General features: G+C 44.8%; 1 protein-coding gene across 1 annotated transcript in view; it reads right to left on the bottom strand.

The window, feature by feature from the left end:
- Cachd1 (cache domain containing 1) overlaps window positions 1–13,831 on the bottom strand; it is a 227,071-nt gene that overhangs the window by 52,113 nt on the left and 161,127 nt on the right. Inside the window, exon 5 of the mRNA NM_198037.1 lies at window positions 2,438–2,564. Coding sequence (NP_932154.1) covers window positions 2,438–2,564 — 127 coding nt within the window. The remainder of the gene's footprint in view (window positions 1–2,437; window positions 2,565–13,831) is intronic.

Here is a 13,831-nt window from a genome sequence, read left to right as displayed (position 1 = left end):
GCTAACAGTGAGAAAGCCTATGATATGGACTTGTTGTGGTGGGTAGTTCTGCATGGCAGGCTAGCCTTTCTCTTCTCATACACAAACCCCTGGTAAGACACCCTTTTCCTATCTATATCTCTCAGCAACGCATACAGTCTAGCCACTAGATGGTCCTGAGCTGAACATCTCAAACTACATCATCAAAATTTGTCTAAACCTGCAACAGCCACTCTTCCCGCCAGGTTGTTTGTCAGTGTGAGGAAAGAGGGGAACTGCCCAGGCCAGGGAGGAGAACTGTGTCTGATCAAAGCAGCTGCCCCCTCTGCGTGGGACAGGAGGGGTTTAGGGAGCTCTCTATCCATTTTAAACCTGAAATGAATCAGGGGTGCTTTAAAAAGCAAACCAGCCGCAAGAGAATCCCCTCCTTTATTGACATCTCCAAAACAAGAATTTTCTATGAAATGTGAGCTGCAGTGAGTTACAAAAGCCTGGGGGGGAAAAAAAAAATAAGAAATGTAGGCAACATACCAAAAATACCCCTTAAAATCTGGCCAAATTCACATTAGCTGTTGGCAAGTCAAAAGTCTTGTATTAAGACTACCAGTCAGTACCACTGAGCCAGTGGAGAAGCGAGATAAAAAGAATCCAGAAGAGGCGGCCTTAGGATGAACCAGGAACAGGATGGCAGGAAGACCTGCCCAGCCCTACACTGACACAGGTCCAATGTTCCTCCTTTTGCCTGTGTTCTTCTAATGAGGGGAGAGGATTTTCCTTAAAATGATACATTGCCTTTGTCTTAACTGATTCCAGCCAATGAAAAGCCAAACCGCTTTAGCTAAAACGGCTTTAGTGGGGGCAAATAAATACACTGTATGTTACATAGGTGAACTGGGAGGTGGGCCCCCGGCTTTAGTGGGGGTGAATAAATAGCACTGTATGTTACACAGATGAACTGGGAGGAGGACTCTAGAGTTTGACTCATCTCACTGGCTCCATTCTCTTGGTTCAGTGCTCTGAAACCCAATGGAGTCTTCCAAGGGTTGGATAGAGTTTGCAAAGACAACCAGTTGGGACAAGTTAAGGGGCGGGTCTGGCAATCTATGAGGAGGGAACTGGGTCACTCAGCCAAAGATGCAGCTTCGCTAACAGGCAGACTCGAGCTGGGACTTGCAGGTGAGAGCTGGCTTCTGATAAGACCCTCCTCCCTCCCACACACCGAGGCAGCCTGCCATCTAATCTGCTTGCCTGGAGCTTCTGCTCTCCAACCAAACCAGTGGTCCGCAACCTCTGGGTTGCCACCCCTTTGGGTGTTGGAGGACTCTTTCACAGGGGTCACACCTAAGACCATTGGGAAACACAGATATTTACACTACCATTCATTGCAATAGCAAAATTACAGTTATGGAATAGCAAGGAAAACAATGTTATGGTTGGGGGTCACCTGAACATGAGGGACCTGTATTAAAGGCTCCCTCCCTCTCATCAGTAGGGAGGCTGAGAATGGCTGAACTAGACAGTAAAGGCATGATTTCTGGTCAAGTCTCCATGGCAGGTAACTGTACCAGAATAGCTAGGGTGAGGATGATGAAAACCATACAAATAATAATTTTCTCTCCTTTCTTCCCTCCCTCCCTCCCTTGAAAAGCACACAAAGATTCCCCCACCCTTAGGGAAAGATCCTGGACACAATGTGAAGGAAAGATGAAGGGATACTCCCCGACTCTTTGGGGAGAGCGGGCATCTCCCACAACCTCTAGGCACTGAACACCAAACACTGCCAAAGGGAAACCTGTTGGGGCTCAAAGGAGTACATCTTTGCCTAGGGGCTTCTGTGAATTGATGAGCCTTGCTTTACAAATGATCTCATCACTCCTTTCCCGCTGGCGACACAGTCCAACCAAGTTCTTTCTCTGTGAGGAAGCAGGATGGTAGTGACCTTTAACCCTAAGCTTGTGAACAACCTTAAAGCTTGCAGGCGCTGAAGCGGGTAGTACACTTCAAAAGAGTAAAGCTGAGAAAGGAAGGTTAGCCGCAAACTCTACAACGCAATGTATTACGTTGTTATGCTCGAGGCCCACACTGGAGAAGGTGCTGCCATGTCTATTTCAACAAAGATGTTCAGAGAACAAAACATTAAGCGCACTGAGCAATTCCTGCCCATTGCTTTGCTTGGCATGATAGATATAGCTGTTGGAAAACTCGGGGCTTTAGCATCACCCTGCCTGAGCGCAGGCACAGCTATGTGATCAAATGTAGACATTATTCCCGAGCAAGAAAAAGTTTTAGAATCTAAGCTCTGATTTAGTGCAGAACTGTTGTGTGTGGACCTCACTGCCGAGGTTGGAATCTGGGGGCCTTGCCCAGATTGAGCAAGTCCTCTAATTCAGAGTCACCGCCCACCCCTCCCTGTAGATCACTGTCAGCAACAAACGCCCCATGCAGGAAGTCACCATACCGACTGCGGTGCTCGTAGCTGCCCTTACACCGGAACTTGTGTGCTGGGAAGACGGTGAAAATCCCTTCTTCTGAGCTGAAATATTGCCACTTGATTCCAGGGTTAGATTTCAGGTTGTCTGCGAGAACTGAAAGAGGAAGAAAATGAAATATAACCACAGAGCCCACAGGGGTGTGCGCGCATGGCTCTTCAGGCATCTGTTTTGCATAAACTACTTGTAGGATGAAAAAAAAAATCCCACCAGATAGAAGGTTGTAAATTTCCTACAAAACATTTTCTTTCTTTCTGCCTTTTAAGAAACATCTTGTGAATAGGAAGCATGACGTTTCCTTCAATGGAAGCTGTTACTCTTCACATAGTAGGGTGACATTCTATGTCCTGGACTATTTTTTTCTAGTACAAATGGTTCATTTGCACTAATCTGTCTTCTCATGTGGCTGGTCCCTGTTGGGCAAGCATACACTTGCTGGTGTGAGGTCCATTCTCTAACCATGGAAACTGCTAATAGACCTTGTCTCTAGGGACTAGATCTGTGACTTTGACCTTGCCTTCACTAGTCTCACTCCAGAGCAATGGAAACCGCACAGATGGTATTCGAAGGGCCACCACATCACTTAGGAACGCTGGTACCCAGAGAATGGTAGAAGGATTCCCATGCCCCCAGAGCTGACACAGAGACTCGCTTTTACTTTATGACATCTCATTCATAAACCAGTTCTATCGTGTTGTTACTATTCTTGCCTTGGAGTTAGAAATACTCTTAAGCCATTGGCCAAAGAACCCCAGTTGGGGCCGAGACCTGGGTATCTTGGCTCCTGTATTCACATCACACTGCACTGTCTAACTGCCTGGTAGCTGCTCCCAGCTGTGGATCATACTTGGTGTTTCTTCAACCCCAGTGATATTCACCTGTGTGTGCCCTGTCTTGAAACTTCTTATATTTTTAAACTTTGTTCTATTTTTAAAACTCTCTCTCTCTCTCTCTCTCTCTCTCTCTCTCTCTGTGTGTGTGTGTGTGTGTGTATGTGTGTCTGTGTATGTGTGTCTGTGTGTCTGTGTGTGATGTGCTGGGCACTCATGGCTGGCCTCCTGTGTGGAAGTCAGAACACTCTTGGGTGTTGGTCCTTGCCTTCTACCTTAATTTGAAACAAGGTCATTTGTTGTTGTTTGCCAATGGCTAGCTGGCATGAGAGCTTCCAAGGATTCCCCAATCTTCACCTCTCTTCTCACCAAGTGAGAACTGTGCTACTGTGCCTGGGATTGTGTGAGCCCTGGGGATTCTGAGTTCTGTCCTCATGCTTTTACAGCAAGTTACTGACCTATCTCCCCAGCCCCTGAATGATGATGATGGTGGTGGTGGTGGTGGTGATGGTGGTGATGATGATAATTAGAAATCCAGGCTTTCCTCAAATTCACCATGCAGTTCAGGTTGTCCTTGAACTCACAACTCTCCTGCCTCAGCTCCTGAATACTAGGGTTAATCAAATATTCATCACCAAATAGCTTCCAAAAGTTGTTTTCCTCTCCTCACGATCAGAATGCCATCCTTTCTTTGAGCAACTGTGCCTTTGTTCTCTTCCATTACAACTCAGGTCTTTACTACCCATCTGCCTATGCACAGATCACTGGTTGATGTGCGGCAGCATCCATTAAGATGAGTAGAACCCATCTTAACTACTGCAGTTACCAATATGCCAGCAGAGTGAGAGACAGAAGCAGAGCATAAAGCAGTGTGCAGTGGAGGGAGGAAAAGACAGAGTGGACAGGGATGTTTGAGGTGTGATCCAGAGAGAATGCACACAGCTCTGAGCGCACACATGGCACAGATAAGGATTTGCTTCTCTAGTTGAGATGTGACTCTTGACAATAATGGTAGACTTTATCTCTACAGGAGCTCTCAGGGTATTGCATTTAACATGTGCACATCTAGTACAATATGTGGTCTAATTTCCATGTTGCAAAAGAGGAGATAAGACCTTAAAGACAGTAGTCCACAGAGTGTCTTAGTTAGGGTTTCCTTGCTGGGAAGAGACACTATAACCAAGGCAACTTTTGTCAGAGACAACATTTATTTGGGGCTAGCTTACAGTTTCAGAGGTTCAGTCCATTATCATCAAGGTGGGAGCATGACAGTATCTAGGCAAGCATGGCATCTTATTCCAAAGACAAAGAGAACACTACTGCCTTCCAGGCAGCTAGGAGGAGGGTCTCAAAGTCCAACAAGGTCACATCTTCTAATAGTGCCATTCCCTGGGCCAAGCCTATTCAAACCACCACACAGAGTGCTTTTGTAAGACCAGCAAATTTTGTGTTTCTTTACTGCACTTGCACCTGTCTGAGTAAGCACAGCTCACATGTTTGACCCTCCAGGTTCAATTTTAAGTGCAAACAGCAATAATGTGACCTTCTCCCTCCAGAGCCTGGAGCCATGGATACAGAGCATCCGGTGAGCATTTCCTGAATATATGCAAATCCACATCTGGCAGGTGGAAAGGTATCTCAAACACAGCTCTTTTGACTCTCAGTTTTTCAGCTAATTATTCTGTATCAATTACAAAAGGATGAGGTAATTACAATATTATGCTTGTATGCCATACTTAGCACCAAGGGTTATTAATGTTCTGAGGTGGAGAGGTGAAGATTGGGAGGAAATAGTGAACAATAGTACCCGGGCAATCTAAAGATATAACAGGATAGCCACATGAAGGCTTCGCTTCCTCCAGAGCTTCATAAAGAAGGCAAATGGCTGGCCTGCTCTGTCTCTTTAGCATTCAGTCCTGTGGCTGGCCTGACAGGAGGCTTCCATAGCTGGCTGGATTGAATTCCTATCCCACACAGGAAGCTCTTGCTTCAGCTCTTGAGTGCTGCTGCCTCCAGGCCACAATTCCATCTATAACCCTGATGCTCAGTAGACTCTGATCAATTCTCCATTTATTCTTGGTCTGTTGTGAAAACTGAACTGCTTGCAAGTATGATGGCTCAAAAGAACCAATCCATGCCTAGGACAAACTAGCTGAGGGGAATCTGAATATATACTGAGCCTTTTTACTAATTCATCAGCATCTGATGAGCAGCTTGGATGAGGTTTAGGGGTGCTATCCAAAGACAAGAAAGAAAGGTCAACCAGACAATGAGAAGGAATGGGCAACGAGTACCTCCTACCTACCATGCACACACCACAGTAGATTTCTGCATTTGGGGTTTGCTTAAAAACGGTATCTATCCCAAGATGTAGCCTGTGCAGAAGGATGGGGACATGAGAAGACAGTAGTACCTTGCAAGTGTCACCTTGCAAATATTAATTTAGCAAGATGGGACGCCCAGAGGCCAAGGTCAGCTCTCCAATTCGTCATAGGATACAGTGAATAATAAGCACATATCATCTGTGCACAGGATGGAGGATATAAACACATACCCTCTGTGCATAGGGTAGAGTATATAAACACAAACCATCTGTGTATAGGCTAGTGTACATAAGCACATATCTGTGCATAGGATGATGTACATAAGTGCATACCATCTGCGCATAGGTTAGCATATATGAGTACATGGCTGCCATGAACCCAGAATAACTCTAGTTGGCTCTAGTCTCCTTTTGAGTGAGGCTTACCATGTTTAAAGCTTATCTACTTTGCATACCTCCTGCTGCCACTGGCAATCTGTTCTCTAAGGACTGAGCAATGGCAAACAGTTGGGTGGCAACCCAAAAGTTAACAAGACAGCAATTAAAACCCACGATCAACGTTAGAATGCCAGTTTTGTCTTTATTCCTGGCATGCAGAGACACAGTCTGGCATCAGAGCTGTTTCCACTGGAAACCCTCAAACCACAAAGGGAAACCACTGGTCAATAAACTTCTCAGTTTACGCTGAGATTCACTTTCGAAGACCACGCTGGGACGACATGTGATTGTGCCTTTGAAAAGCTGCGTGGTGCCGCTGGTCACCTAGCCCCACTTCCAGGAATAGATCCCCCAGGGATACCTGGGACCTCTCTTGCATGAAGCGAAATAAGGTTCCAGTCGGGCAACAGAGCAGGGTGTCCCAACACAGGCTCTTTGCTGATGATTTTTTGCCCTCCAATTCCAAGCAAAGCAAGTCAACCTTCACATGCATATAAAGTTTCAGGTATTAGAATGAAAGCAGAATGGCAGGAAGCCACAGGCACACGGGAGTGTTAGGATGTCCGTACATCCTCGTGTCTCTGTGGTTTGAAGGGACAGCTTCCAGTCCCAGCACAGTTTTCCAGTTTGGAATATTGGCATCAACTTCTGCTGAAAGACACATAGTAGAAACCCTGGATGTTCAGAGCATTATGGTCTGATAAAATTACTTACTACTGCTAATATGGCAAGAAGGCAGCCGCAGGCATGGAATTGATCAAATTTGGCTGTGAACCAATTAAAGTAAATTTACGGAAATCAGCAGTAAGCCATATTTTGTTGGCGGTTCTCCCCCAAAGCTATGTAAAATACACTACATGCAGGATTCTATGTATTTCTGAACATGTATGTTTTTAGCAGTTGCCAGCCTTTTGTTCCTCTATGGCCTCCACATACATGTAAAGGATCCATAACACAGGCACGCCAAACCCAAGCAATAACAATTACTATCTCTAAGACACACAAGGAAATGGGCTCAGAGAGTTCTTGTGACATGCCTGAGGTTTTACTTTGAACAAGAAGGGCACATGACTCAAGCCAGTCTGAGATCATGAAGTCTGTTCCTGCCTCTTGCCAGGCACTGTGCCCTTGTTAAGGTCATCCCCAGGATGCAGTGAGCATGCTCTCTGCTGGTGTCTGACTGATGCAAATGTGTGCAGATGCAGAAAGGCCTCTTCCTTCCTCGCCTCCTGGGGTCTGAAGCCTTAACCTTGATCTGATATTTGCAATGCTCTCCAGGCAAACTCTGCCAACCACGGCAATAAAAAGGCAAGCATCGCCTTTGGAAGTACAGGAAGGCTTGATGACCTCATTTAAAAGTAACATCTGTAACAATAAACAGGCGCTAGGAAACTATTAGGAGGGAGCCGATGGGACTGGGAATATTTTTAAAATAAATCAGAAGTCATACAGCGCGTGATACATTGAGTCTCACCACAAAAAAAATCATTCTGGATTCTCACAATCACTCTTGCATTGAGTGCAGCAGGTTCTCAAATTCTCCTTCTCAGGAGTCCTCTGGCATACGGTTACATTTCATCCATTATCTGGTACCAGCAGAGGAAGATGAATACGAAGGTAATGAGACCCCCAGGACCTAGAGGTAATCCATCACCATGGAGCACGAACGGTTAAGCAGGCCCCTCTCTGGCCAAGATGCAGAGGTGAAGAGAGCCTTATTAACTGTGAAGGCAACCCAGAGGGGCTTCCCACCACGCTAGCTAGGATCAGCTGCATGCTCTGGCCACTTGAGGTGGCGTCTAACTCAGCACAGGGCCCTCTTTCCTCGAGGGGGTTGAAAAATGTCCAGGAAAAAAGCAGGCCCAAACTATTTGGGTCAGGATGCATGGTATTTGGCTTTAAACTATTAGCAGGCAGGCTTTGTATCTGTCCCTATAATGCACATACATATCCATACCCACCCATGTGTTAAAGAGGCAACCAATCAATATTCTCCACTAAAGTTGATAACCAACCTCGAAGATACAGAATCCTCTGAAGTTCTGGGGTTGGGGGAAGGGAGTTATGTCTTGCCACCTTACAATCAGCATGACTGTTGCTAAGGTCCACTGTACAGCACTGGTTCTCAACCTGGGGGTTGACCATGATACAAAGGTTGCCGAAGACCATCAGAAAGCATAGACATTTATGTTATGATTCATAATAGTAGCAAAATTACAGTTATGACGTAGCAATGGAATAGTTTTATGGTTGGAGGTCACCACACCATGAGGAACTGTATTAAAGGGTCGCAGCATTAGGAAGGTTGGGAGCCACTGCAGAGGAATCTCATTTCTAGATTTATGATGCTCGAGGGCTGGCTTCCCTTTCCATCCACGTTCAGGCATATGTTCTCTTAGAATTATGTGCAGCACACAGGTTAACATGGTCCACACATGTGCTGTATACATTCTAAAAACTCACTTTCTCTTAACACTAAACTCAATTAAAAGTAAATGAGATATTCGGACCACATCAGTGTGGAAGCATCGATCATTTTAAATAGGCTTTACAAACTCAGCCACGACTTTCTCAGTGCATGAATGCTTTGTTGAGAAAGTCTGCAAATAAAACCACCACATACTATTGACTATTTATCTAAATAAATAAATAAACAAACCATAATATATGTTGTTCTCTGTATAAATATACATTTAGAGTTTAAATGAAATTTTCTTTTCTGGGCTGAAAATGTTCCTTGCAAGAGCCAAAGACTACCTAACAAAATCCAATACCAGGCATGAGAAGTCCTCTTTTGAGTTGTTGGTCAAGGTTGCCCAAGAACCCCACCCCGCTAAAATATAGAGCCTATTGTTGTTGCCTTGGTTACCCCCTGAACTAGCTAACTTTACGTCAACTTGACACAGCTAGAGTTATCTGAAAGGAGGGAACCTCAACTGAGAAAATGCCTCCATAAGATATCGCTGAAAGGAATCTTCATTTGTTGGTGGTGTCATCATCACCCTGGGCCGGTGGTCCTGGGTTCTACAAGAAAGTAGGCTGAGCAAGTCATGATGAACAGCCTCAGCTCCTACCTCCAAGCTTAAGTTCCTGTGCTGACTTCCTTCTCTCCCCAACTTGCTTTGGTCATGATTTTTCATCACAACGATAGTAACCTTAATTAAGACACAACCTTTTCTTAAGCAATTAACTTAATCATGATCATAACTAAGACACCCTGCACTTCAGAAACAGGGCCCAGAGGGCCATGAAATGGAATGAATGCTTTTCTGAGGATTAGCTTTCATGGTGCAGTGCAATTTTCTAAAAGATGGAAGCCACCAAGAGCCCTACCCAGGTAAGACACTGATGAATCACAACAGCAGCATGCCAAAATGTCCCTACAGGTGCAGAAGTAGCAAGCAAACCTTGGTGGTAACTAACAACCTTGGTGGTAACTAACAACCTTGGCGGTAACTTACAGCTCTCTAATTGTCTTCAAAACCAACTCAACAGGAGGGAAAGCATGCCTGGTACTGAGAACCTAGCCAACTAATCAGGGCTAGTAAAGCTATAGATCTTGGAGGAGCGCCTTAAATCGGCACCATCCCTAACTATATTCTAAACCTTTCCCCATAGAGTCAAAGGTAAGTGCAATCTTCAATGCTCAGCAAGGAAACTTTTCTTTGCAACAGAGAGAGAACAGTTCAGAAAATCACAACCAACTAAAGTGCAGAGTTGTGGAGCTCATCGCTGGTGGCTCCATCTAGAAAACACTCTTGTCCCTAAGGCTCAGGAAGCATTGCGGAAGAAGAGGCAGAGAGATTGTGAGAGCCAGCGGGTCAGGGAGCTTTCTGTGAGATCACGTCTCCTAGCAATGTCAGAAGCTACACTCATGAACCTTCACCAGACTGTCTAAACACGAACTGAACAAGGACAACAACAGACATGCTTGCTACATGGACAGAGGAAAGCCTACACTGCCTCAACCTTACACAAAGGACTACAGGCATCCAAGGAATGCCGGGAGTGGGAGAAAGAGTCTTCAGGAAAAGCACACAGTTGGTTATCTAATACCAAATGGTCAGCTCTGACAACATACATGTGATGAATATTCAGGAACACACACACACACACACACACACACACACACACACACACACAGACAGACTGCACAGAACAGCAGTTTTTGAAAAAGAGATCATGAATTTGGAGGAGAGGCGGGAGAAATATATGGGAGGGTTTAGAGGGAGGAAAAGCAAAGGAGAAATGATGAAATTATATTAATCTCAAAAATAAGAGAAAAGTTTTATCTACAATGAATAAACAAATACTAGCTCAGAAATTAACAGGTGTGTGAAGAGATTAAAAAACCTGATAATGGAAAGATTTTTTTTTGTTCGGTTTTGGTCTAGCCATGTCAAATGTATAAAATGAACATGTTCAACTTGAGATTTATCGAATACCACATATACTTCAATTAAGCTATTTTGCTAATAAGTACGGCACTTCATATAGAAGTTTCACACACACACACTGTGTGCCAATTTTTATAACTGCCCTGTAAACTTACAATTTTATCCGAATTTTACAGAGGCAACATGAACTTTCTCAAGGTCTGAGCGTAAGGCTGTTACTTACATGCCTGCTCTTCCCAGGACACTACAGCCCTGGTGTAAATCAGCAAGTACAAGATTAGCCCCAGCATGTGAGAGGCAGAAGCAATAAGAACCTGAGCTCCAGGCTAGCCTGGGCTATCTCATAGTGAGGCAATTTCACAAACCAACTAAGACAGGAGCTGGAGGGATGACTCGGTGTTGAGGAGCACGTCCTGTTCCTCCAAAGGACCCAAGTGGACTCGCAGCACCCCTTAGCACATGCTCCATAAATGCTTGTGACTCTAGGTCCAGGATGTCTGATGCCTCTGGAACCTGCAGGCACCTGCACTTCACACATACAGACCCCCACACATTCACATATTTTAAGATAAATCTTACAAATAAAGCAAAAACCAAGTAAAGGTAGGTGAAACCAAACAAAACATGTATGATTTAGTAGCCAGATAAATGCATGCTGTATATTTCTCTAGAGGCAGAATCAATGCACACATGTGCAGGCATTTCTTAAAATAATAAGTTGTATTAGTTGATAAACATGGGATGTAAATTAATTGATGAGGTATAACAAAAGTAATTTTATAACTGAAAAAAAAAGATTTAGGAAGAAACGAACTATTGAACTGTTACAGTTGACATGTGCTAGCTGGAAGCCAGCATCATGTCATGGTGTGTGCCACTCACCCAAGGGCTGGGCTGGCAAAGCTGGAAGCCAGCATCATGTCATGGTGTGTGCCACTCACCCAAGGGCTGGGCTGGCAAAGCTGGAAGCCAGCATCATGTCATGGTGTGTGCCACTCACCCAAGGGCTGGGCTGGCAAAGCTGGAAGCCAGCATCATGCCATGGTGTGTGCCACTCACCCAAGGGCTGGGCTGGCAAAGCTGGAAGCCAGCATCATGTCATGGTGTGTGCCACTCACCCAAGGGCTGGGCTGGCAAAGCTGGAAGCCAGCATCATGTCATGGTGTGTGCCACTCACCCAAGGGCTGGGCTGGCAAAGCTGGAAGCCAGCTCAGACACATGCTGTGGCCTAGAAGGCTACATGAACAGAGGAAAATGACTGAGAAGCAGTGTAGTAGACACACCTAAGTCATCTTGGGAGTTTATCACAGGTTAGGGATATGAGCCTTAACTCTTTCTATAATCACTAATGTGGGGAAGACTAAGAAGGCTGTTGGGACACAGGCCCAGCCCTCTATGGCACCTTCTATTTAATTCATGCTGGTACTTATTTATTCTAAGGAGTCTCTGACAACACAGAATGGACCCAGAATGAGAAGCCACAAGATTAGGCCTCATTGTTTAAGTCTGGCAAAGCCATCTGACCTTAAAATTACTCTACAGGGAGTATCCAAAAAGCATCTTTCGAAAATGTACAGCATACCCTGCTTTCAAAGGTTTACCACTGGCTTGCATCTACCATTAAATCTAAACTCTGATAGGCCCCTCCTTTCTCTCCAGTCTCCTCTCGTGCCATCCACTGTACTCTAAGAGCTATTGCTTTTACTGCCAAAAATGTACCAGGCCCTCTTCAAGGTGGTCTTTATGCCTGGATAACACTTTTCTCCATCCAGTCAACTCTTTGCTAGCCTTTACATTTTGCCTTCAATTTCAACTTCTCAGAGGGTACATTCCCCAATGGCCTTCAGCGAGCATCTTCATATCCAATATTGCTCTTCGCAGCAGAACCTGGTACTCTTCTGTGGATCACTTTTATAGCTGGTCCTTTGACCCTACCCACTCTAAAGAGCTGTGACTTACACTCGGGCAGTAACCAAAGTAAGGTTGTCTGTCATGTTCTCAGAGCAAACCACAGGCCAGTGTTTTCGTAAGCACTGTTAGAACAAGAGATCTGTGACTTGGGTAAGTGCCTTGTTTCTGTCCCTCATGAGCATCCAGCTTTTTCATCTATAAAGTGATGGATTTGGAGAAGATATTAACAAATTCCCTTTAAAACCAAAAGAGGAAAATACAGATCATGAAGGTCAATGGGAGGGAAATACCGGTGCTCAAGTGACAACTAGGCTATCCCACAAACTGACATAGCCCAGGCTAAAGTGCACTCACAACCCACAATCAAGATTAGCCTATCTTAAATGTGCTGAGAACATTTGTATTAACCTCTTGTTGGACAGAATCAAGATAAAACCCATTTTGTAAGAAAGTGGTGAAAACGTCATAGACACGCACTGCATGGAAGAGGAGGGAAGGGAGACCCTGGCAATACAGTATATTCTACAGCGTGCATGGGCTACCTGCTATCAAGAACTTCAGCATTGAGCTACATGTTGCCTATCCACAGTCCAGGAAAAGATCCAAATTGAAAGTTCAAGGTGTGATTTCTCTAGAATGCATAGCATCTTTGCACTAAAATCAGAAAAGAGTATGTTGGACCACTTTACATTGAGGTCTGTGAACTTACAGGAGAACAAATTTCCAGCTGAGTGTAGTAGCACTTGCTTTTAATTCCAGCACTTGGGAGGCAGAGGTAGGCCAGTCAGGGCTACACAGTGAGACACTGTCTCAAAGAACAACAACGACGACGACAACAACAACAGAAGCAACAATGACTTTCCAGCTAGTTTTCAAGATGTAGAAAATGGGGAGATTGAAAGGGGGGGGGGGGTATTAGTATTTTTCCTTTCTAGTGATTGAGATAGAATTAGTGCACACTGTACCAACTATATTAAAATATCAGCTATACTGTAAGATCGAGAATTGACAAATGGGACCTCATGAAACTCCAAAGCTTCTGCAAGGCAAAAGACACCGTCAATAAGACAAAAAGACCACCAACAGATTGGGAAAGGATCTTTACCTATCCTAAATCAGATAGGGGACTAATATCAAACATATATAAAGAACTCAAGAAGGTGGACTTCAGAAAACCAAATAACCCCATTAAAAAATGGGGCTCAGAATTGAACAAAGAATTCTCACCTGAGGAATACCGAATGGCAGAGAAGCACCTGAAAAAATGTTCAACATCCTTAATCATCAGGTGTTGGGAGCCGCGCCCACATTCGCCGTTACAAGATGGCGCTGACAGCTGTGTTCTAAGTGGTAAACAAATAATCTGCGCATATGCCGAGGGTGGTTCTCTACTCCATGTGCTCTGCCTTCCCCGTGACGTCAACTCGGCCGATGGGCTGCAGCCAATCAGGGAGTGACACGTCC

This window comes from Mus musculus, chromosome 4 (assembly GCF_000001635.26).
Source record: "Mus musculus strain C57BL/6J chromosome 4, GRCm38.p6 C57BL/6J".
NCBI classification, from domain to species: Eukaryota; Metazoa; Chordata; class Mammalia; order Rodentia; family Muridae; genus Mus; species Mus musculus.
This window is presented reverse-complemented; position numbering and strand designations above follow the sequence as displayed.